Raw genomic sequence first — 24,606 nt, 5'->3', positions numbered from 1 at the left:
CTACTCGGAGAGGCTGAGGCGGGAGAATGGCGTGAACCCGGGAGGCGGAGCTTGCAGTGAGCCGAGATTGCACCACTGCACTCCAGCCTGGGCGACAGAGCGAGACTCCGTCTCAAAAAAGAAAAAAAAATCAACAAATAGCTGAAAAATCAACAAAAGTTTATTCTCTAAGCTTTTCTATATACTTAATATTTCATTTAAAAATTCATTGCAGGGTCAGGTGCAGTGGCTCACGCCTGTAATCCCAGCACTTTGGGATACTGAGATGGGCGGATTACCTGAGGCCAGGATTTTGAGACCAGCCTGGCCAATTCATATACTCACTGTCATTTCAGTGCAACAAACATGTACTAGACACTTACTCTGTATGAAACATAGTCCCAAGGACTCTGAAGGATATGGAGAAAAAGAAGAGCTGATTCTTGCCTTCACAGAGCTTTTAACTTAATCAGGAAGATAAACTATACAAAATAACTATAGTACAAGTAGATGTGATGGGTAATATGAGAAGTACTAACAAAAAAAGCCACGGGAGCTCAAGGAATATAGACTACTTCCCTTGGTGAAAAACAGGAGAAGGTATTAGCAAAGACGAAACTGGTAGAAATGGTCAGGCTCGTGGCATGTGCCTGTAGTCCCAGCTACTCAGGAGGCTGAGAATTCCTTGAGCCCAGGAGTTTGAAGCTGCAGTGAGCTTTGATCATGCCATTGCACTCCAGCCTGGGCAACAGAGTGAGACTGTTTTTTTTTTCTTTAAAAAAAAAAAAGGTGGGCGCAGTAGCTAGTGCCTATAATTTCAGCACTTTGGGAGGCTGAAGCGGGCAGATTGCTTGAGGCCAGGAGTTTGAGACCAGCCTGGGCAACATGGTGAAACCCCGTCTCAACTGAAAATACAAAAATTAGCCAAGTGTGGTGGTGGGAGCCTGTAATCTCAGCTACTTGGGAGGCTGAGGCAGGAGAATCACTTGAACCCGGGAGGCAGAGGTTGCAGTGAGCAGAGCCAAAATTGCACCATTGCGCTCCAGCCTGGGTGACAGAGCGAGACTCTGCCTCAAAAAAAAAAAAGGGAAAACAAACAATACAATCATAATCTTTACTGGCCAGAAACTAAGAACATAAAATATTGAAAAGTAAAGACACATAAGTCTATACCATATTGCATCTCAAATCATGTATTCTAGGTTTGCATTTTTGTGTTCATAGAAACAGAGAAGTGACTTGATTTCTGAAACCAAGATCTCACAAGGCAAAAAGAAAAGATCCTGTCAGCATCTGTTCATTCACAAAAACTGATGCCCAAAAAGCAAAAACACAATGACTTTAGGGACCCCTACTGGCTTAGTCAATATGACAATCTTTTAACGAAAGTACTGTTAGGGACTCAGAACTCTTATTTCCAATTAAGCAAGCAACCACTTCAACAAATATTCATTTATTTGAGTAATCCAATAAATGTATCTAACGCTAACAGTAATCGATACATGAAAATACAATTTTATAAATAAATATTTGCAGTGGGGCGCGGTGGCTCACGCCTGTAATCCCAGCACTTTAGGAGGCTGAGGTGGGCAGATCACAAGGTCAGGAGATCGAGACCACCCTGGGCAACATGGTGAAACCCTGTCTCTAATAAAAATACAAAAATTAGCTGGGTGTGGTGGCACATACCTGTAGTCCCAGCTACTCAGGAGGCTGAGGCAGGAGAATCACTTGAACCTGAGAGGCGGAGGTTGCAGTAGACCAAGATCATGCTACTGCACGCCAGCCTGGCAACAGAGTGAGACTCCGTCTCAAAAAAAAAAAAAAAAAATTCTGCTTTATACTTATAAAAACTTCAAGGGTAAAAGGGTAAAGGCAATAAAACTGTGTAACTATATAAACACTGAGGGAATAGGTTCATAGAACAAAATGTAACCATGGGGAAGTATGTATGTTAAAGAACTATATGAAGCTAGAAAAATAAATAGGCCAGGCACAGTAGCTCACACCTATAATCCCAGCACTTTGGGAGGCTGAGGTAGGTGAATCGCCTGAGCTCAGGGGTTTGAGACTACTCCGGCATGGTGACATGTGCCTGTAGTGTAGTCCCAGCTAGTTGGGAGGCTGAGGTGGAAGGATTGCTTGAGCTTAGGAGGTGAAGGTTGCAGTGAGCTGAGATGGCACCACTGCACTCCACCCTGTGTGACAGAGCGAGAACCTGTCTCAAAGAAAAAAAAAGAAAAGAAAACAGGTAACGGTCACCCCTGGAAAGGAGAATGAGATGACAGAAGAATGAGACATAGAAGGAAGAAGTCTTTCACTACGTTCCCTTTTGTATTATTCCCACTAATGCCTCCCTAGGTTAAGTAAGCTGTACTTACCAGAATTTTATCAGCTTTGGCTTCACTAATTCCCTTAATATTTATTAGCTCCTTCTTTGGTGCATAAGCAACAGCCTCCACAGTATGGAATCCAGCTTCTTCCAATTTCTTCACATCGTTGGCATTTATGCCACACTGCTGCAAATGAAGAAATTTAAGCTTTAGTTCTCTAATCTAACACAGATGTTATGTGTCCTACATACTTCACAGAAGTGCTTGAAGACTTGTAATACAACTGTCCCTTGAAATCCTGGGGTGGGGAGATGGGAAGTTGGTTCCAGGACCTCCAGCAGGTAACAAATCCAACAATGCTCAAGGCCCTTATATAAAATGGCGTATTACCTGCATATAACCTATGTACATCCTCCTGTATACTTTTTTTTTTGCTATGTAGTTGATTGAATTTTTGATATACAGTTTGTTGAATTTGCTGATACAGAATCCGGAGATACAGAGAGCCTACTGTATTATATGCAAAAGCTGAAAAATGAGCCCTATATATGAGGTACTTAATAACAAATTAACAATCTTTCCATTATCAAAATCAATAATTTTAAACTAGCACTATGCCATGTACATTAAAAAGAACTCCTTTTAGCAATTGGAATTAAAAAGTAACTCCCAGGCCGGGCGCGGTGGCTCACGCTTGTAATCCCAGCACTTTGGGAGGCCAAGGCAGGCGGATCACGAGGTCAGGAGATCGAGACCACGGTGAAACCCTGTCTCTACTAAAAATACAAAAAATTAGCCGGGCGTGGTGGCGGGCACCTGTAGTCCCAGCTACTCGGAGAGGCTGAGGCAGGAGAATGGCGTGAACCCGGGAGGCGGAGCTTGCAGTGAGCCGAGATTGCGCCACTGCACTCCAGCCTGGGCGACAGAGCGAGACTCCGTCTCAAAAAAAAAAAAAAAAAAAAAAAAGGCCGGGCGCGGTGGCTCACGCTTGTAATCCCAGCACTTTGGGAGGCCGAGGCGGGCGGATCACGAGGTCAGGAGATCGAGACCACGGTGAAACCCCGTCTCTACTAAAAAATACAAAAAATTAGCCGGGCGCGGTGGCGGGAGCCTGTAGTCCCAGCTACTCGGAGGCTGAGGCAGGAGAATGGCGTGAACCCGGGAGGCGGAGCTTGCAGTGAGCCGAGATGGCGCCACTGCACTCCAGCCTGGGCGACAGAGCGAGACTCTGTCTCAAAAAAAAAAAAAAAAAAAAAAAAAACTCCCAACCTTTTTTTGTGACCCTAAATGATCTGAGACCTTGGGCCCTACAAGACCACTTTAAGACGGTGTTGCTCAACACTTTCCACATCAAGCACACATAAAAAACGGTATTTTTACACTATGGTAGGGTAAATAGATAAGGCTGCTCAGGATGTAAAGACCACTATCTTGGCCTATCAATACCCTTTTTGTTGAACAATGACTGGAAAGCTCTGCTCTAACAACTGACATTAACAGTGAGGAAAACTACTTTTTGTCAGGGACTTTTATACCTCTTCTCAAAACAAACCACCCAAAGACACCTCTTTCTTCCTATATTCAAGTCAGCTTTGGTTTCATTAGCCACCAAAACCATGACTTCTGGGAAAACATGAGTTAGTAGGTGAATGTGGGTGTATTCAGGGGTTGGGAGAATTTAGAAGAAGGGAGAGATTAGTTTGCCAACATAAGCCATGTCTGCTATTAATATTTACGCAATATGCATGTATAAGGATGCTCATGGCACCAGAAGTTATGACTCTGAACTTTCAAATGTTTATCACAAATTCATTTAAGTAACTTCTAGAGTCTTTTTTTTTTAATTAGCTTTTTGCACTCCTAACTTCTAGAGTCTTGAAGATTAGTCAGAGATGGGAAATATGAAAACAAGAGACAGAAGAATCAAGTCTTTCTCTGCTTTCCTCCTACTTAGCCCAAATCAGCTGCACTCACAGGGCAGTCTCTATACAATGGACAGAAAGAGTGTAAGGCCTCAGCTCTGGTGCTTAATGTTCTTGTGCAGAATCCTGAATTGGAGCTTGTCTCTTATACCATAACACCACCACACCCTTCTCTCTGCCAATGACAGCTGACAGCACAAATCTAGGTCAATGGAGAGAAGGTGCTTCCCTGTCTTCCTTGCATAACTGGCCCAGGCCACTATAATTCCCAGAACAGCACTTTCATGCTTAGTGCAAATAGCACAGGATGCTTTGGCCAGGCATGGTGGCTCATGCCTGTAATCCTAGCAGTTTGGGATGCTGAGGCAGGTGGATTGCTTGAGGCCAGGAGTTCAAGACCAAACTGGACAACACAGTTAAGACCCATTTCTTAAAAAACAAACCAAAAAACAGCACAGGCTGGGTGCAGTGGCTCATGCCTGTAATCCCAGCACTTTGGGAGACCAAAGAGGGTGGATCACCTGAGGTCAGGAGTTCGAGACTAGCCTGACCAACATGGAGAAACTCTGTCTATACTAAAAATATAAAATTAGCTGGGCGTGGTGGCTCATGCCTGTAATTCCAGCTACTTGGGAGGCTGAGGCAGGAGAATCGCTTGAACCTGGGAGGCAGAGGTTGCAGTGAGCCGAGATCACGCCATCGCGCTCCAGCCTGGGCAACAAGAGCGAAACTCCATCAAAACAAACAAACAAACAAAAAAACTAGCACAGAGATTCCACCATGGGATCCTAGGCCTTAGTTTCTGACAGTCCAGCTCTCAGAAATAAAAGTGATAAAGTAGGAAGAGAATTGTTGACAAAGGAAGAGGCCCTGCCAGACATATTCAGCAATGATCTGCAGCCTTTCCACAGGATTATTGACAACACTTCTGAAAAGTCTAATTTGGGTCTTGACCTTGGTAGTAAACCTATATTTTATGTAAAGGTTGTAATACCTTCCACTAGGTAGAAGAATCTAGTATATAATTCCAAAATTAGCAACTAACCACATACCTCTAACCGTGAAATGGGTTGTGGGCCAAAGCTTTCTTCTTCCACTGAAGTATCTGCATTTGCTTCAAGCTGCATCTGCATTGCCATTACTGAAAAATACAAATGCTTATCAGTATAAACACTAGAGAAATAAGGTGCATCTCTCTCCCCATCTTCTATCTAGCTAGTTCTAACAAAAAGACTTTAGGAAGAGCCAAGGCCATTCTCTTATTGCGCCTCTCCGTTCTCCTGCTTTATATTCCTTCAGTGTAAGGGCCAAGTTTTACTTATTTTTATATACCCCATTATACATTATAAATGTGTTTGCAGACAAATACTGCATGATCTCACTTATATGTAGAATCTAAAAAAGTTGATCTTGGCGGGGCACAGTGGCTCATGCCTGTAATCCCAGCACTTTGGGAGGCCAAGGCGGGCGGATCACGAGATCAGGAGATCGAGACCATCCCGGCCAACATGCGAAACCCCGTCCCTACTAAAAATACAAATATTAGCAGGGTGTGGTGGCGCACACCTGTAGTCCCAGCTACTCCGGAGGCTGAGGCAGGAGAATGGCTTCAACCCAGAAGACAGAGATTGCAGTAAGCCAAGATCGCACCACTGTACTCCAGCCTCATGACAGAGAGAGACTGTGTCTCAAAAAAAAAAAAAAAAAAGGTCCATCTCATACAAGGAACAAACGAAGAGTGGTAACCAGAGACTGAGGAGAACGCAGCCGTTGCAGGGGGTGGCAGGAAGGAGAGAGGTTGGTCAACAGGCACAAAGTTTCAGTTAGATAGGAGGAATAAGTTCTAGGGTTCTATTTCACAGTAGGGTGACTACAGTAAACACTAATGTAATGTATACTTCAAAATAGCCAGAAGAGAGTACTTTGAATGCTCTCATCACAAAGAGAAATGACAAGTGTTTAACTGATGGATATGGTGATTACCCTGATTTGATCATTCATTATATAATGTATATGCATATTGAAATATCATCTTGTATCTCATAAATATGTACAATCATCTGTCAAAAACAAAGTAAAACTTATTATTTTCACAACCTTGGGACAGAAACAGATTTCTTGAAACTGGATACATAGTGCACTAGCCAAAAAGGAAAAGACTGAAAACTGAACTACATTTAAATTCAGCACTTCTACTGGGCACTGTGGCTCACGCCTGTAATCCCAGCACTTTGGGAGGCCAAGGCAGGCAGATCACCTGAGTTCAGGAGTTCGAGACCAGCCTGACCAACATGGAGAAATCCTGTCTCTACTAAAGAAAAATACAAAATTAAATGGGCGTGGTGGCACATGCCTGTAATCCCAGCTACTCAGGAGGCTGAGGCAGGAGAATCGCTTGAACCCGGGAGGCGGAGGTTGCCGTGAGCCAAAATCGTGCCATTGCACTCTAGCCTGGGCAACAAGAGCGAAACTCTGTCTCAATAGGAAAAATAAATAAATAAATAAACAAATAAATAAAATAAAAAATAAAAAAAAAAATTCAGCACTTCTATTCATCAAAGGACACCACTAAGAGAATGACAAATCAAACCACAGTGGAGGAGAAAACATTTAGCACAAACATAACTGAGGGCGGATAACCAGTATATAAAGAACTTCACATCAGTAAGAAAAAGACAATTCAATAGAAAAATAGGCAAGAGATTTGAACAAGCATGTAAGATATCAAAATGGGCAAAAACTACGAACAAATGTTCAACATCATTAGTAATCAGGAAAATTAAAATCACGTTGAGACATTACTGTGTGACCAGCAGAATAGTTAAAATTTAAAAGGCTGAAAAATATCGTGTTGGCAAGCATGTGAAACAACGAAACACTCAACACTCCTGATGTATTTTTATATAAAATTCAAAAACAAGCAACATTAGTTAATCTCATTAGAAACCAGTACAGCAGTTACCACTGTAAAAAGAGGGGAAAATATTAAATGCTACACAAGGAAGTCTTCTGAGGACCATTCTATTAAGTGGTGATTACGTGGGTGTATATTCATTTTGTCTTGCTCTATTGCCCAGGTGGGAGTGCAGTGGCCTGATCATGGCTCACTGCAGCTTATACCTCCCAGGCTAGATCCTCCCTTCTCAGTCTCCTAAATAGCTGGGCTTACAGGTGCACGCCACCATGGCTGGCTAGTTTTTCCTATTTGTAAAGATGCCGGTCTCACTATCTTGACCAGGCTGTTCTCGTACTCTTGTGCTCAATCATCCTCCCGCCTCCACGTCCCACAGTGCTGGGACTACAGACGTGAGACACTACGCCCGGCCAGTATATTTTGTAATAATTCACGGAGTTGTATACAGTTGTCAATGTGAATTTTTCTACACGTATACTACATTTCGCTTTAGAAGTTTAAAAAAAAAAAAAAAAAAACAGGGGCCAGGTGCAGTGGCTCACGCCTGTAATCCCAGCACTTTGGGAGGCAGAGGCGGGTGGATAACCTGAGGTCAGAAGTTCGAGACCAGCCTGACCAACATGGTGAAACCCCGTCTCTACTAAAAATACAAAAATCAGCCGGGCGTGATGGCGGGAGCCTGTAATCCCAGCTCCTCGGGAGGCTGAGGTAGGAGAATCGCTTGAACCCGGGAGGCGGAGGTTGCACTGAGCCGAGATGGCATCACTACACTCCAGCCTGCGCGAAAGAGCGAGACTCCATCTCAAAAAAAGTTTTAAGAAAACCAAACCTCACTTCAGATCATTCTCTAGGCATCATGTGAATGGTTTTCCGCATTAGATGACGAAAATACTGTTTTGGCAATTGGAGATTGGTACTTTCTAAGCACGGTGTAATGGAAAGACAGACCAGGAATCCGGAAGCCCCGGCTGTGATATTAAACAGCTGTGGCTACACCGCTCTGATCTCGGACTTCTCGCTCGAACCTATAAAATGGGTGTTGCCTATAAAGGCTCTAATGTTTCTCCCCTAGTTCTAAAGACTGGGGTCCACTTGTGTTTTCGCCCCAGCAGCTAAGGGTCGGTCGGGCGCGGACACGCCCTGCCACGTCCGCGTTTCACTGCGCGCGGAGGCCCCACCTGCCGCTGAGCACTGGACCGGCCAGGACCCAGGTGGGCGAGGACGGGCCGCGGCTCTGGAGGGCCCAGCCTGCGCCTCACACACTCACCTCGGTCCGCAGCGCTCCCCTCTCCAGCAGGCCGCGCGCTCCAACTTCACCCCGCGGGCGTGGCACGCGCCCGACCTGCGCGGCCCCCAACGCCCCTGGCTTACGCTCCACTTCTCTACTTGCTTGCCTCAGCCTTCTGCGCACAACCCAGATGAGTTTCAGCTCCCAGCCGCACGCCTCGGGAAGCGCCGCACTCTCCTTAGGGCGAGGTCTCTGGCCGCTGCGCGCGCTCCGCCGGCGGCTTTCAGAATTCCCGCCAAACCCTCTCGCCCAGGGTCACGCCCGCGTCGGCGTAACGTATCCCCGCCTCCCGGATCCGCCTTCTCCCCGCTTCCGCCCTGCGCGCTAACCCAAGACGGGAGCTCGAGAGCTTGATCTTGCGGGAGTTTACAGACTGCCCTCTTCCCTTTTTGCGTAAGGACTAATTCAAACTTTATGCCGGGGGCGGTGGCTCACACGTGTAGTCCCAGCTGCTGGGGAGGCCGAGGCGAGAGGATCGTCTGAGCCTAGGAGTTCGAGGCCAACCACGGCAATGCCCCTACTCCTACCCCAGTCCCTCGCGGGTGGGGCGAGGGGTTTCAGGGGGCGGTAGGGGAAGACTTATCCGAGTTGCCGTCTTCTGTTTACCAGCTCGATGACCACAACTCCCAAGAGGTAATGCGTTGGCCCGGGACTACATCTCCCGACATGCACCTCCGGCGGGTCCGCGAGTTCCCACCTTCACCCCAGCTGGACTGTTAGCGGGGGCCTTAGCGCTCTTGTGGTTTGTTTCGGCAGTATCTGAACGTCAGCTTTTGGCACTTCTGGTCGCTCTGAGCCTCTGACTCACATTCCTGGAGCCAGGTGCTTTCCAGGCCTCATGGGGGTGGAGGAGCTGAGGAAGCTCGAGAAGATGGATAGAAGTGGGAAATGGGCCGGGCGCGGTGGCTCACGCCTGTAATCCCAGCACTTTGGGAGGCCGAGGCGGGTGGATCACAAGGTCAGGAGATCGAGACCATCCTGGCTAACACGGTGAAACCCCGTCTCTACTAAAAATACAAAAAATTAGCCGGGCGAGGTGGCAGGCGCCTGTAGTCCCAGCTACGCAGGAGGCTGAGGCAGGAGAATGGCGTGAACCCCGGGGGGCGGAGCCTGCAGTGAGCCGAGATCGCGCCACTGCACTCCAGCTTGGGTGAAAGAGCGAGACTCCGTCTCAAAAAAAAAAAAAAAAAAAAAGAAGTGGGAAATGGAGCTAGCGGAGGGGAGAGGGAAATGGCTGGAATATTCGTCAATCTGTGGGGCTTTACTGGAGATTTGCAGGACTTTAGAGGAAGGGGGCATTGAATTTCATAACCTAAGCCGTATCGTGGTTTACCAGAAAGTTTTGACCCGTGATTCCGGTTTTAAAGGCTGAGTAGGGCCGGGCGCGGTGGTTCACGCCAGTAATCCCAGCAGTTTAGGAGGCCAAGGCAGGTGGATCACCTGAGGTCAGGAGTTGGAGATAAACCTGGCCAACATGGTGAAACCTCGTCTTCAGTAAAAAATACAAAAATTAGCCAGGTTTGGTGGCACATGCCTGTAATCCCAGCTACTCGAAAGGCTGAGGCAGGAGAATCGCTTGAAACCAGGAGGAGAAGGTTGCAGCGAACCGAGAGCTCGCCACTGTACTCCAGCCTGGGCGACAGAGCAAGACTGTGTCAAAACAACACCACAAGCTAGCTGAGTAGGGTTTCTTGGGCGAAGTGGAAGACATTATAAGCAAATAGGGTAGTATGGGCATGGAAACGAACTACGTGATTAAAGATTAGTACTATCTGGCGAGGGAGGAAAAGTGCCAGACCAAGTGCCGCAACTGGAGGGTTACATTTAGTTCAGGATATGAAGAGGCGTAAGATCATTTTTTTTTTTTTTTTTGAGACGGAGTCTTGCTCTGTCGCCCAGGCTGGAGTTCAGTGGCGCAATCTCGGCTCACTGCAAGCTCCGCCTCCCGGGTTCACGCCATTCTCCTGCCTCAGCCTCTCCGAGTAGCTGGGACTACAGGCGCCCGCCACCACGCCTGGCTAATTTTTTATATTTTTAGTAGAGACGGGGTTTCACCGTGGTCTCGATCTCCTGACCTCGTGATTCGCCCGCCTCAGCCTCCCAAAGTGCTGGGATTACAAGCGTGAGCCACCACGCCGGGCCCAGAGGCTTAAGATCATATAAGGCCTGCACGGTGGCTCACACCTGTAATCCCAGCACTTTGGGAAGCCAAGGTCGGGGAGGATCGCTTGAGCTCAGGAGTTGGAGACCAGTCTGGGCAACATAGTGGGACCCCATATCTCAGAAAAAAATAAGCTGGGCGTGGTGGCTTGTGCCTGTGGTCTCAGCTATCCCGGAGGCTGAGGTGGGAGGACTGCTTGAGCTCAGGACGTCAAGGCTGCAGTGAGCTATGATGGGCCACTGCACTCCAGCCTGGGCTACAGAGTGAGACCTTGTCCCAAAAAACAAGCGACAACAACAAAACATGTAAGGAGAGGCCAGGCGCGGTGGCTCAAGCCTGTAATCCCAGCACTTTGGGAGGCCAAGGTGGGCGGATCACGAGGTCACAAGTTCAAGACCAGCCTGGCCAAGATGGCAAAACACCATCTCTACTAAAACTACAAAAATTAGCCAGGCGTGGTGGCGCATGCCTGTAGTCCCAGCTACTCGGGAGGCTGAGGCAGGAGAATGGCGTGAACCCGGGAGGCAGAGCTTGCAGTGAGCTGAGACCGTGCCACTGCACTCCAGCCTGGGCGACAGCAAGACTCCATCTCAAAAAAAAAAAAAAAAGAAAAAAGAACAGGATAACAGCGATGTTCGGGGAACAAGAGAGATAACCTTAAACTCTGACTGCCGGAAAGCTGGGTGGAACAGAGCCATATTTCTCTTCTTTCAAAAGCAAATGGGAGAAATATCACTGAATTCTTTTTCTCAGCAAGGAACATCCCTGAGAAAGAGAATGCATCCCTGAGGGTAGGCCTCTGAAATGGCCGCTTCGGGGTGGCCATCTTTTATGGTCACAGCTGTAGGTATGAAATAAGCCCCAGTCTCCCGTAGTGCTCCCAGGCTTATTAGGACAAGGAAATTCCCACCTAATAAATTTTGGTCAGACCGGTTGTTTGCTCTCAAACCCTGTCTCCTGATAAGATGTTATCAAAAAAAAAAAAGATGTTATCAATGACAATGCGTGCCCGAAACTTCATTAGCAATTTTAATTTCGCCCCGTCCTGTGGTCCTGTGATCTCGCCCTGCCTCCATTTACCTTGTGATATCTTATTACCTTGTGAAGCATGTGATCTCTGTGACCCACACCCTATTCGTACACTCCCTCCCCTTTTCGATAATCACTAATAAAAACTTGCTGGTTTTATGGCTCAGGGGGCATCACGGAACCTGCCAACATGTGATGTCCCCCCCGGACACCCAGCTTTAAAATTTCTTTCTTTTGTACTCTGTCCCTTTGTTTCTCAAACCACCTGACACTTAGGGAAAATAGAAAAGAACCTATGTGAAATATTGGGGGTGAATTTCCCCTGATATCTGGCTGAATTTCCCCCGATAGGCCACAGGGACCGCAATTCCTGGGCAAGTCCTTGTGCCGTGCTAGGCTCAGAGCCAGCGGACTTTGGGGTGCACACAACCTAGTGAGATACCAGCTGGAGTGGCCAAGGGAGTACTTGCATCACCCCTCCCAGAACCCCAAGCAGTGCAGCTCACAGCTCTAGGAGAGACTCCTTCCTCCTGATTGAGGAGAGGAGAGGGAAGAGTAAAGAGAACTTTGTCTTGTATCTTGGATACCAGCTCAACTACCATAGAATCGGGCACCAGGCAAAGTCCTGAGGCCTCATTCCAGGCCCTTGCTGCTGGATGACATTTCTAGACACATCCTGGGCTAGAAGGGAGCCTGCTGCCTTGAAGAGAAGGACCCAGTCCTGGCAGGATTCATCACTTGCTTACTAAAGAGCCACTGGGACCTGAATAGTCGGGCAGTACTCATGGCAGGCCTTGGGTAAGACTCAGAGCCATGCTGGCTTCAGATGTGACCCAGCACATTCCCAGCTGTGGTGGCTATGGGTAGGGACTCCTTCTGCTTGAGGAAAGGAGAGGGAAGAATAAAGGGGACTTTGTCTTGCACCTTGGGTACCAGCTCAGTCACAGTGGAGTAGAGCAACAAGCAGGCTTCCAGGGTCCTCATTTCCAGGCCTTGCCTCCTGGAAAGCATTTCTGGAACTGCTCTGGGCCAGAAGGGAATCCATTGCCCTAAAGGGAGACAACCAGGCATGGCAGCATTTACCACAACCTGACTGAAGAGCCCTTGGCCTTGAGTGAACTTTGGTGGTAGCCAGGCAGTACTTGCCCTGGGACTGAGGCCGTAGTGGTCATGGGGAGAGACTCTTCTGCTTGAGGAAAGAGGAGGGAAGAGTGGGAAGAACTTCATCTTACAACATAGGTGCCAGCTTAGCTGCAGTATAATACAGTACCAGGTAGAGTCCTAAGGTTACTGACTTGAGGCCCTGGCTCCTTGATGGCATCTCTGGACCCACCCAGGGCCAAGGTGAACTCACTGCCCTGAAGGGAAGGACATAAGACTGGCTGGATTCACCACCTGCTGATTGTAGCACCCTTGGGCCTTAACATAGGCAGTAGCGAGGCAGTGGTCACCATGGGCATTGGGTGACCCAGTGCAGTCTCAGTGCTGGTGGTCATAGGAGTGATTGTGCCACCCGTTCCCCAGACCCTGGCGACTCAGCATGGAGAGACAGAGACTTTGGGGGAAAGTGAGGGAAGAGAACAAGAGTCTGTGCCTGGTAATCCAGGGAATTCTCCCAGATCTTACCCAACACCACCAAGTTGGTATCTCTAATAGTCTGCAAGAGCCACAGCATTACTGAGCTTGGGGTGCCCCTTAATACAGCTACAGTGATCAAAGACTTAGATCATAACACACAAGTCCCTTAGAATACTTGAAAAGCCTTCCCAAGGACAGGTACAAACAAGCCCAGACTGTGAAGACTACAATAAATATCTAACTCTTCAATGCCCAAACACTGACAAACATCCATAAACATCAGTTCCATCCAGGAAAACATGACCTCACCAAACAAACTAAGGCACCAAGAACTAATCCTGGAGAAACAGAAATATATGACTTTTTAGACAGAGAATTCAAAATAGCTCTTTTGAGAAATCTCAGTAAAATTCAAGATAACACTGAGAAGGAATTCCAAATCCTATCAGATATATTTAACAAAGAAATTGAAATAATTTAAAAGAATCAACCAGAAATACTGGAGCTGAAAAATGTAGTTGATGTACGGAAGAATGCATCAGAGTATTTTAACAGAGTATTATTATAATGCCTATAATCCCAGCATTTGGGAGGCTGAGGTGGGCGGATCACCTGAGGTCAGGAGTTCAAGACCAGCCTGGCCAACATGGCAAAACCTCGTTTCTAGTACAAATGGAAAAATTAGCCAGGAAATGGTGGCACGTACCTGTAGTCCCAACTACTCAGGAGGCTGAGGCACAGGAATCACTTGAACCCAGGTGGCAGAGGTTGCAGTGAGCTGAGATTGTTCCATTGCACTCCAGCCTGGGTGACAGAGTGACAGAGTGAGGCTCTTTAAAAAAAAAAAAAAAGTCCAGGTGCAGTGGCTCATGCCTGTAATCCCAGCACTTTGGGAGGCCGAGGTGGGCGAATCACCTGAGGTCAGGAGTTCAAGACCAGCCTGACATCAACATGGAGAAACCCCGTCTCTACTAAAAATATAAAATTAGCCGGGCGGGGTGGCAAATGCCTGTAATCTCAGCTACTCAGGACGCTGAGGCAGGAGAATCGCTTGAACCCAGGAGGCAGAGGTTGTGGTGAGCCGAGATGGCGCCATTGCACTCCAGCCTGGGCAACAAGAGTGAAACTGTCTCAAAAAAAAAAAAAAAAAAAAAGATGAAAGAAAGAAAGAGAAAAAGAGAAAGAAAGAAAGAGGAAAGAAACGAAAAAAAAGGAAGGAAGGGAAAAAGAAAAAAAGAAAAAATGAAAGAAAAGAAAAAGAAAGGGAGGGAGTGAAGGAAGGAAGAAAGGAAGGAATGAACAAACACAGTCACAGGAGACAAAAGAAAAAAGAGTAAAAAACGAAGCACACTACAGAATCTAGAAAATAGCCTCAAAAAGGGAAGTCTAAGAGTTACTGGCCTTAAAAGGGAGATAGAGAGATAAATAGGGGTGGAAAGTTTATTTAGAGGGATTACATCAGAGAATTTCTCAAACTTAGAGAAAGATATTGATGTTCAAGTACAAGAAGGTTATAGAACATCAAGCAGATTTAACCCAAATAAGACTACCTCAAGTCATGTAATAATGAAACTCCTAAAGGTCAGAGATAAAGAAAGAGTCCTAAAAGCAGCAAGAGAAAAGTAATAACATACAAAGGAGCTCTAATACTTCTGGCAGCAGACTTATCTGTGGAAACCTTACAAGCAAGGAAAGAATGGTATGACATATTCAAACTGCTGAAGAAAGAAACTTTTATCCCAGGATAGTATATCCAAACATGAAGGAGAAATAAATACTTTCCTAGACAAGCAAAAGCTGAGGGATTTTATCAACACCAGACCTATCTTATAAGAAATCCTAAAGGATATTTATTCTGAAAGAAAAGAATGTTGATGAGCAAGAAATCATCTGAACATACAAAACTCACTAGTGAAGAGGCAGAGCAAGATGGCAGAATAGAAGGCTACACTCTGTCCCTGCTTTTGGAACACCACATTTTAATAATTATCGACACACAGAAAAGTACCACAACAAGAACCAAAAAATCAGTTGAGCGATCATAGTACATGGTTTTAACTTCATATCACTAAAAAGGCATTGAGGAGGGCAGTCTTGAATCACCAATGCCACCCCTCCCCCATCCCCTGGCAGCAGCCATGTGGTATAGAGAGAATCTGTGCACTTTGGGGAGAGAAAGCACAGTGACTGGGGTACTTTACATTGAACTCAGTGCTGCCCTGTCATAGAAGAGAATAAAGCCATGAGCCCAGCACCAATGCATGCAAAAAACATTTGGACCAGCCCTAGCCAGAGAGGAATTGCCCATCCCAGTGGTTGGAACTTGAGTTTCTCTGGGGTCCTAGATAAACTTGAGAGGCAGTCTAGGACACAAGGACTGCAATTCCTAGGCAATTCCTAGTGTGAGGCTGGGCTTAGAGGTGGGCTAGCTTAAAGAATAGAACATCAGGGAAATTGCTAAAATTTTTACTGTAATCCCTGGCTCCCAGACAACATCTCTGGACACACTTGGGACCTGGTGGATCTCGCTGCCCTGAAGGGAAAGGTCTTGGGCAAGACCCAGTGCTGACCGGGTGTGGTGGCTCACGCCTGTAATCCCAACACTTTGGGAGGCCAAGGTGGGCCGATCATTTGAGGTCAGGAGTTCGAGACTAGCCTGGCCAATATGGTGAAAACTCATCTCTACTAAAAATACAAAAAAATTAGCTAAGCATGGTGGCGGGTGCTTGTAATCCCAGCTACTCAGGAGGCTGAGGCAGAGAATTGCTTGAACCCGGGAAACGGAGGTTGCAGTGAGCCAAGATCATGCCACTGCACTCCACCCTGGGCGACAGAGTGAGACTCCATCTCAAAAAAATAAATAAATACATAAAAAATAAATAAAAAAAAAATCAGGCCGGGCGCGGTGGCTCACGCCTGTAATCCTAGCACTTTGGGAGGCCAAGGTGGGCGGATCACGGGGTCAGGAAATCAAGACCATCCTGGCTAACACGGTGAAACCCCATCTCTACTAAAAATACAAAAAATTGGCTGGGCGAGGTGGTGGGCGCCTGTAGTCCCAGCTACTCGGGAGGTTGAGGCAGCAGAATGGCATGAACCCAGGAGGCGGAGCTTGCAGTGAGCCGAGATTGTGCCACTGCACTCCAGCCTGGACAACAGAGCAAGAGACTGTCTCAAAAAAAAAAAAATAATAAAATAAATAAATAAATAAATAAATAAATAAATAAAATAAAAAATAATCAGCGCTGTGCTGTCTTCAGGTCTAACCCAGTGCAGTCCCAGTGGTGAGGCCACAGATGCTTGCAGCACCACACTGCCACCTACAGGTGGCTCAGGACAGAGAGCGAGAGAGAGACTTCATTTGTTTGGGAGAAGTAAGGGAAGAACAAGAGTCTCTGCCTGGTAATCTAGAGTATTTTTCCAGATCTTAGCCAAGACTACTAAGGCAGTACCTCTGAGTCTGCAAAAACCACAGCGTCATTGGGCTTTGGGCCCAAGTCCCAAAGCCAGACTGTGAAGACTACAATAAATACCTAACTCTTCAATGCCCAGACACCAACAAATAGCTACAAGGATCATTTCCATTCAGGAAAATATGACCTCACCAAACAAACTAAATAAGGCACCAAGGGCCAATCCTGGAGGAACAGAGATATCTCTGACCTTTTAGACAGAAAATTCAAAATAGCTGTTTTGAGAAAACTGAAATTCAAGACAAAAGACAAAAAAAGAATAAAAAATGAAGCACACTTACAGGATCTAAAAAATAACCTCAAAAGGGGAAAATCTAAGAGTTATTGGCCTGAAAGAGGAGGCAGAGAAAGAGATAGAGATAGAAAAATTTTCAGAATAAGCCATCTAAAAAATGTAAAAGAAAACAAAAATATGGCCGGGCGCAGTGGCTCACGCCTGCAATCCCAGCACTTTGGGAGGCCAAGGCGGGTGGATCACGAGGTCAGGAGATCGAGACCATCCTGACTAACACGGTGAAACTCCGTCTCTACTAAAAATACAAAAAATTAGCCAGGCATGGTGGCGGGCGCCTGTAGTCCCAGCTACTTGGGAGGCTGAGGTAGGAGAATGGCGGGAACCTGGGAGGTGGAACTTGCAGTGAGCCGAGATCGCGCCACTGCACTCCAGCCTGGGCGACAGAGAGAGACTCCGTCAAAAAAATAAAATAAAAATAAAAATAAAAGAAAACTTACTCAAAGGAAGAGATAATATCAGAGAACTTTCCAAACCTAGACAAAAAAACAATATTCAACTACAAGAAGGTTATAGAACACCAGGCAGATTTAACCCAAATAAGACTACTACTAATAATCAAACTCCCAAAGGTCAAGGTTAAAGAGAGGGCCCTAAAAGCGGCAACAGAGAAAAAAACAAATACCACACAAGGGAGCTCCAATATGTCTGGCAGCAGACTTCAGTGGAAACCTCACAGGCAAGGAGAGAATGGCATGACATATTTAAAGTGTTCCTTGTCATCCCATTCTTTCCTTGCTTGTAAGGTTTCCATTGAAAAGAAAGAAGGACCTTCCCAGGCAAACAAAAGCTGAGGGATTTCATCAACACCAGACCTGTCCTACAAGAAATACTGAAGGGAGATCCTCAATCTGAAAGAAAAGAATGTTGATGAGTAAAAAGAAATCATCTGGGCCAGGTGCAGTGGCTCATGCCTGTAATCCCAGCACTCTGGGAGGCCAAGGTGGGCAGATTACCTGAGGTCAGGAGTTTGAGACCAGCCTGGTCTATGTGTCGAAACCCCGTCTCTACTAAAAATACAAAAATTAGCTGGGTGTGGTGGCGGGTGCCTGTAATCCCAGATACTCAGGAGGTTGAGGTAGGAGAATCACTTGAACCCAAGAGGTGGAGGTTGGAGTGAGCCAAGATCGCACCACTGCACTCCAGCTTGGGTGACAGAGTGAGACTCTGTCTCAAAAAAAAAAAAGAAAAGAAAAGAAAAGAAAAAGAAATCATCTGAAGGTACAGAACTCACTGGTAATAGTAAGCACACACACAAAAAGCACAGAGACACATTTAACAAAGAGACACATTTAACTTATAAAGATGCACATAGACTTAACATAAAGGGATGGAAAAAGACATTCCATGCTAATGGAAACCAAAAGAGAACAGGAGTCGCTATACTTATATCAGACAAAATAGATTTCAAGACTGTAATGGTAGTATGTAGACTACTCTTGTCTTAAGTAGAAAGACTAAATAATGACCCAGGCTAGGTGGTTCATGGCTGTAATACCAGCACTTTGGGAGGCAGAGGCGGGTGGATAACCTGAGGTCAGGAGTTCGAGACCAGCCAGGTCAACATGGGAAAACCTGTCTCTACTAAAAATACAAAAAATTAGCCAGGCGTGGTGGTGGGCTCCTATAATCCCAGCTACTCAGGAAGCTGAGGCAGGAGAATCTCTTGAACCCAGGAGGCAGAGGTTGCAGTGAGCTGATATTGTGCCATTGTACTCCAGCCTGAGTAATAAGAGTGAAACTCTGTCTCAAAAAAAAAAAAAAAAAAAAAAAAGACTAACCAATCAAAAATAACACTTTTCTTTTCTCTTTTTTGAGACGGAGTCTCGCTCTGTCACCCAGGCTGGAGTGCAGTGGTGCAATCTTGGCTCACTGCAAACTCTGCCTCCCAGGTTCAAGCTGTTCTCTGCCTCAGCCTCCCAAGTAGCTGGGATTACAGGCACCCACCACCACGCCCAGCTAATTTTTGTATTTTTAGTAGAGACGAGATTTCACCATCTTGGCCAGGCTGGTCTTGAACTCCTGACCTCGTGATCCACCCACCTTGGCTTCTCAAAATGCTGGGATTACAGGTGTGAGCCACCACGCCTGGCCTTAACTACAACTTTTCAAGACATGGATAGTACAATAAGACAAAGGGAAACAAAAAGTTAAAAAGCAGGAAAATAAAGTGTAGACTTTTCATTTTCTTTTTGCGTGTTTGTATATGCAATCAATGTTGTCATCAATTTAAAATAATGAGTTGTAAGACAGTATTTGCAAGCCACATAGTAACCTCAGATAGAAAAACATACAATTGATACACAAGAAATAAAAATTAAGAAATTAAAGCATACCACCAGAGAAAATTACCTTCACTAAAAGGAAGACAGGAAGGTAGGAATGAAGGAAGAGAAGATCACAAAACAACCGGGAAACAAAGGTAAGAGTAAGTCCCTACTTACCAATAACGTTGAATGTAAATGGACTAAACACTCCAATCAAAAGACACAGAGTGGCTGAATGGATAAAAAAACAAGACCCAATGATCTCTTGTGTACAAGAGACACATTTAACTTATAAAGATGCACATAGACTTAACATAAAGGGATGGAAAAAGATATTCCATGCTAATGGAAACCAAGAGAACAGGAGTCGCTATACTTATATCAGACAAAATAGATTTCAAGACAAAAACTGTAAGAATAGATAAAGGAGGTCATTATATAATGATAAAGGTGCCAATTCAGCAAGAGGATATAATGATTATTAATATATATGCACCCAACACTAAAGCACTCAGATTAAAAAAAGCAAATATTATTAGAGCAAAAGAGAGAGATAGACCTGAATACAATAATAGCTGGACACTTTAACACCCAACTTTCAGCATTGAACAGATCTCCTAGACCCCTTTTCTCCCAGACAGAACATCAACAAAGAAACATTGGACTTCATCTGCACTATAGAAAAAATGCACCTAATAGATATTTATAGAACATTTCATCCAATGGCTGCAGCATACACATTTTTCTCCTCAGCACATGGATCATTCTGAAGGATAGACCATATGTTAGAACACAAAACAAGTCTTAAAACATTCAAAAAATTGAAATATTATCAAGCATCTTCTCCGACCACATTGGAATAAAACTAGAACTCAATAACAACAGGAATTTTGGAAAATATACACACACATTGAAATTAAACAATATGCTCCTGACAGTGGGTCAATGCAAAAATTAAGAAGGAAATTGAAAAATTTATTGAAAAGAATGATAATGGAAACACAATATACCAAAACCTATGGGATACAGTGAAAGCAGTACTAAGAGGGAAATATATAGCTATAAGTGCCTACATCAAAAAATAACAAAAACTTCAAGTAAATAACCTGATGATACATCTTAAAGAACTGGAAAAGTAATGTCCAGGCATGGTGGCCTGTAATCACAGCATTTTGGGGCCAAGGCAGGTGGATCACCTGAGGTCAGGGGTCGAGACCAGCCTGGCTAACATGGTGAAACCCCATGTCTACGAAAAATACAAAAATTAGCTGGGCATGGTAGCATGTGCCTGTAATCTCAGCTACTCGGGAGGCTGAGGCAGCAGAATCCCTTGAACCCAGGAGGTGGAGGTTGCAGTGAGCTGAGATTGTGCCACTGCACTCCAGCCTGGGCAAAAGAGCAAGACTCCATCTCAAAAAAAAAAAAAAAGCACTGGAAAAGTAAGCGCAAACTGAACCCACAATTAGGAAAAGAAAATAAATAATAAGGATCAGAGCAGATATAAATGAATTTGAAATGAAGAAAACAATACAAAAATCAACAAAACAAAAAGCTTTTTTTTTTGAAGAGATAAAACTGACAAACCTATAGCCAGACTAAGAAAAAAAGAGGGCCAGGCGCGGTGGCTCACGTCTGTAATCCCAGCACTTTGGGAGGCCGAGGTGGGCGGATCACGAGGTCAGGAGATCGAGACCATCCTGGCTAACACGGTGAAACCCCCCTCTCTACTAAAAATACAAAAAATTAGCCGGGCGTGTTGGCGGGCGCCTGTAGTCCCAGCTACTCGGGAGGCTGAGGCAGGAGAATGGCGTGAACCCGGGAGGCGGAGCTTGCAGTGAGCCGAGATTGCGCCACTGCACTCCAGCCTGGGCGACAGAGCGAGATTCCGTCTCAAAAAAAAAAAAAAAAAAAGAAACCCTGTCTCTACTAAAAATACAAAAATCAGCTGGATGTGGTGGTGTGCACCTGTAGTCCCAGCTACTCAAGAGGCTGAGGCAGAAGAATGGCATGAACCCAGGAGGCGGAGCTTGCAGTGAGTGGAGATCATGCCACTGCACTCCAGCCTGGGGGATGGAGAGAGATTCCGTCTCAAAAAAAAAAAAAAAGACTGATACAAGAAATTAAAAAGGACACATAAAAAGGAAAGATATTCCATGTTCATGGATTGGAAGAATAAATATTGTTAAGATGTCCATACCATCCAAAGCAATCTACAGATTCAATGCAATCACTATCAAAATGCCAATGACATTCTTCATAGAAATAGAAAAAACAAACTTAAAATGTATATGGAACCAGAAAAGATACAGAATAACCAAAGCTATCCAGAGTAAAAAGAACAAAACTGGAGGAATCACATTTTCTGACTTCAAATTATATTACAGAGCTATAATATTGAAAACAGCATGGTAGTGGCATAAAAATAGACACATAGACCAATGGAACAGAATAGAGAACTCACAAATAAATCCATACATCTATAATGAACTCATTTTGAGAAAGCTGCCAAGAGCATATACTGGAAAAAGGACAGTCTCTTCAATAAAAGGTACTGGGAAAACTGTATATCCACATGTATGAGAATGAAACTAGACCCCTATCTCTCACCATATACAAAAATCAAATCAAAATGGATTAAAGACTTAAATCTAAGACCTCAAACTATGAAACTATTAAAACAAGGCCGGGCGTGGTGGCTCATGCTTGTAATCCCAGCACTTTGGGAGGCCGAGGCGGGCGGATCATGAGGTCAGGAGATCGAGACCACGGTGAAACCCCGTCTCTACTAAAAATACAAAAAAATTAGCCGGGTGTGGTGGCGGGCGCCTGTAGTCCCAGCTACTTGGAGAGGCTGAGGCAGGAGAATGGCGTGAACCCGGGAGGCGGAGCTTGCAGTGAGCCGAGATTGCGCCACTGCACTCCAGCCTGGGCGACAGAGTGAGACTCCGTCTCAAAAAAAAAAAAAAAAAAAAAAAAAAAAAAAAAAAAAAAAAAAAAAAAAAAAAAAAACAGGTAACCAGGCCGGGCGTGGTGGCTCACGCCTGTAATCCCGGTACTTTGGGAGGCCGAGGGGGGCGGATCACGAGGTCAGGATATCAAGACCATCCTGGCTAACACGGTGAAACCCCGTCTCTACTAAAAATACAAAAAAAAAAATTAGCCGGGCGAGGTGGCGGGTGCCTGTAGTCCCAGCTACGCGGGAGGCTGAGGCAGGAGAATGGCGTGAACCCCGGGGGGCAGAGCCTGCAGTGAGCCGAGATAGCGCCACTGCACTCCAGCCTGGGTGAAAGAGCGAGACTCCTTCTCAAAAAAAAAAAAAAAAAAAAAAACAAAAAAAAACAGGTAACCAAAGCAAAAATGGACAAATGGGATCACATCAAATTAAAAAACTTCTGCACAGCGAAAGAAACAATCAACAAAGTGAAGAGACAACCCACAGAATGGGAGAAAATGTTTGCAAACTATCCATCTGACAAGGGATTAATAACCAGAATATAGGCTGGGTGTGGTGGCTCATGCCTGTAATGCCAGCACTTGGGGAGGCCGAGGCAGGTGGATCACTTGAGGTCAGGAGTTCAAGACCAGCCTGGCCAACATGATGAAACCCCATTTCTACAAAAACAAAAAACAAAAAAAACAAAATTAGCTGAGTGTGTTGGTGTGCACCTGTAATCCCAGCTACTTGGGAAGCTGAGGCAGGGAAATTGCTTGAGGCTGGGAGGTGGAGGGTGCAGTGAGCCAAGATCATGCCACTGCACTCCAGTCTGGGCGATGGAGCGAGACTCTGTCTCAAATAATAATAATAATAATAATAATAACCAAGCCGGGCACAGTGGCTCACGCCTGTAATCCCAGCACTTTGGGAGGCTGAGGCAGGCGGATCACAAGGTCAGGAGATCAAGACTATCCTGGCTAACACGGTGAAACCCTGTCTCTACTAAAAATACAAAAAAATAGCTAGGCGTGGTGGCATGCACCTGTAGTCCCAGCTACTCGGGAGGCTGAGGCAGGAGAATTGCTTGAACCTGGGAGGTGGAGGTTGCAGTGAGCTGAGATTGCACCACTGCACTCCAGCCTGGGCAACAGAGCAAGACTCCATCTCAATAATAATAATAATAATAATAATAATAATAATAATAATAATAATAATAACCAGAATATATTAGGAGCTGAAACAACTCAATAGACAAGAAATCTAATAATCCAATTAAAAATGGGCAAAAAATCTGAATAGGCATTTCTCAAAAGACATACAAATGGCAAACAGGCATATGAAAAAGTACTCAACATCACCGATCATCAGAGAAATGCAAATCAAAACTGCAATGAGAATCATATCACCTCAGTTAAAATGGCTTTTATCTAAAAGACAGGGAATAATGAATGCTGGCAAGGATCTGGAGAAAAGGGAACCCTTGTACACTGTTGGTGGGAATGAAAATTAGTATAACTACTATGTACAACACTTCAGAGGTTCCTTAAAAAACTAAAAACAGGCCGGGTGTGGTAGCTCACACCTGTAATCCCAGCACTTTGGGAGGTCGAGTCAGGCAGATCACGAGGTCAAGAGATTGAGAACATCCTGGCCAACATGGTGAAACCCCATCTCTACTAAAAATACAAAAATTAGCTGGGCGTGGTGGTGCACACCCGTAGTCCCAGCTACTCGGGAGGCTGAAGCAGAAGAATCGCTTGAACATGGGAGGTAGAGGTTGCCATGAGCCAAGATCATGTTACTGCATTCCAGCCTGGCGACAGAGTGAGACTCCATCTCAAAAAAAAAAAAAAAAAAAAAAAAAAAACTAAAAATAGAGCTACCATATGATCACGCAATCCCACAGCTAGGGGTATACCCAATAGAAAGAAAATCAGTTTATCAAAAAGATATCGGCACTTCCATGTTTACTGCAGCACTATTCACAATAGACAAGATTTGGAAGGAACCTAAGTGCCCATCAACAGATGAATGGATAAAGAAAATGTGGTACATACACACAATGGAGTACTATTCGGCCAAAAGAAAGAATGAGATCCTGTCATTTACAACAACATAGATGGAACTGGAGGTCATTACAGTAAATGAAATATGCCAGACACAGAAGGGCAAACTTCGCATGTTCTCACTTATTTGTGGGAGCTAAAAATTTAAATAATTGAGGCGCGGAGCGGTAGCTCATGCCTGTAATCCCAGCACTTTGGGAGGCCGAGGTGGGTGGATCATGAGATCAAGAAATCGAGACCATCCTGGCCAACATAGTGAAACCCTGTCTCTACTAAAAGTACAAAAAATTAGCTGGGTGTGGTGGCGGGCCCCTGTAGTCCCAGCTACTTGGGAGGCTGAGACAGGAGAATCGCTTGAACCTGGGAGGT

The 24,606-nt window shown here is 45.3% G+C and overlaps 1 protein-coding gene and 1 long non-coding RNA gene across 3 annotated transcripts in view; one reads left to right on the top strand and one right to left on the bottom strand.

Annotated features, from left to right (window-relative positions):
• The window catches only part of RAD51 (RAD51 recombinase), a 38,552-nt gene extending 29,727 nt beyond the window's left edge, over nucleotides 1-8,825 (bottom strand). The window contains exons 1-3 of one of the 2 annotated variants that reach the window (XM_055278746.2): nucleotides 8,416-8,825; nucleotides 5,287-5,375; nucleotides 2,361-2,498 (exon numbers count right to left, since the gene is read on the bottom strand). In XM_055278746.2, the coding sequence (XP_055134721.1) occupies nucleotides 2,361-2,498; nucleotides 5,287-5,373 (225 nt within the window). In that variant the 5' untranslated portion in view covers nucleotides 5,374-5,375; nucleotides 8,416-8,825. The remainder of the gene's footprint in view (nucleotides 1-2,360; nucleotides 2,499-5,286; nucleotides 5,376-8,415) is intronic. The other variant, XM_055278748.2, reaches the window with a different exon arrangement.
• On the top strand, nucleotides 8,735-11,854 carry LOC134736640 (uncharacterized). Its single transcript, XR_010120756.1, has 2 exons — nucleotides 8,735-8,829; nucleotides 9,046-11,854. It is a non-coding gene; the product is annotated as an uncharacterized lncRNA (long non-coding RNA).
• Nucleotides 11,855-24,606: the final 12,752 nt, after the last annotated feature.

The sequence above is a fragment of the Symphalangus syndactylus genome, chromosome 5 (genome assembly GCF_028878055.3).
Source record: "Symphalangus syndactylus isolate Jambi chromosome 5, NHGRI_mSymSyn1-v2.1_pri, whole genome shotgun sequence".
Lineage (NCBI taxonomy): Eukaryota > Metazoa > Chordata > Mammalia > Primates > Hylobatidae > Symphalangus > Symphalangus syndactylus.
This window is presented reverse-complemented; position numbering and strand designations above follow the sequence as displayed.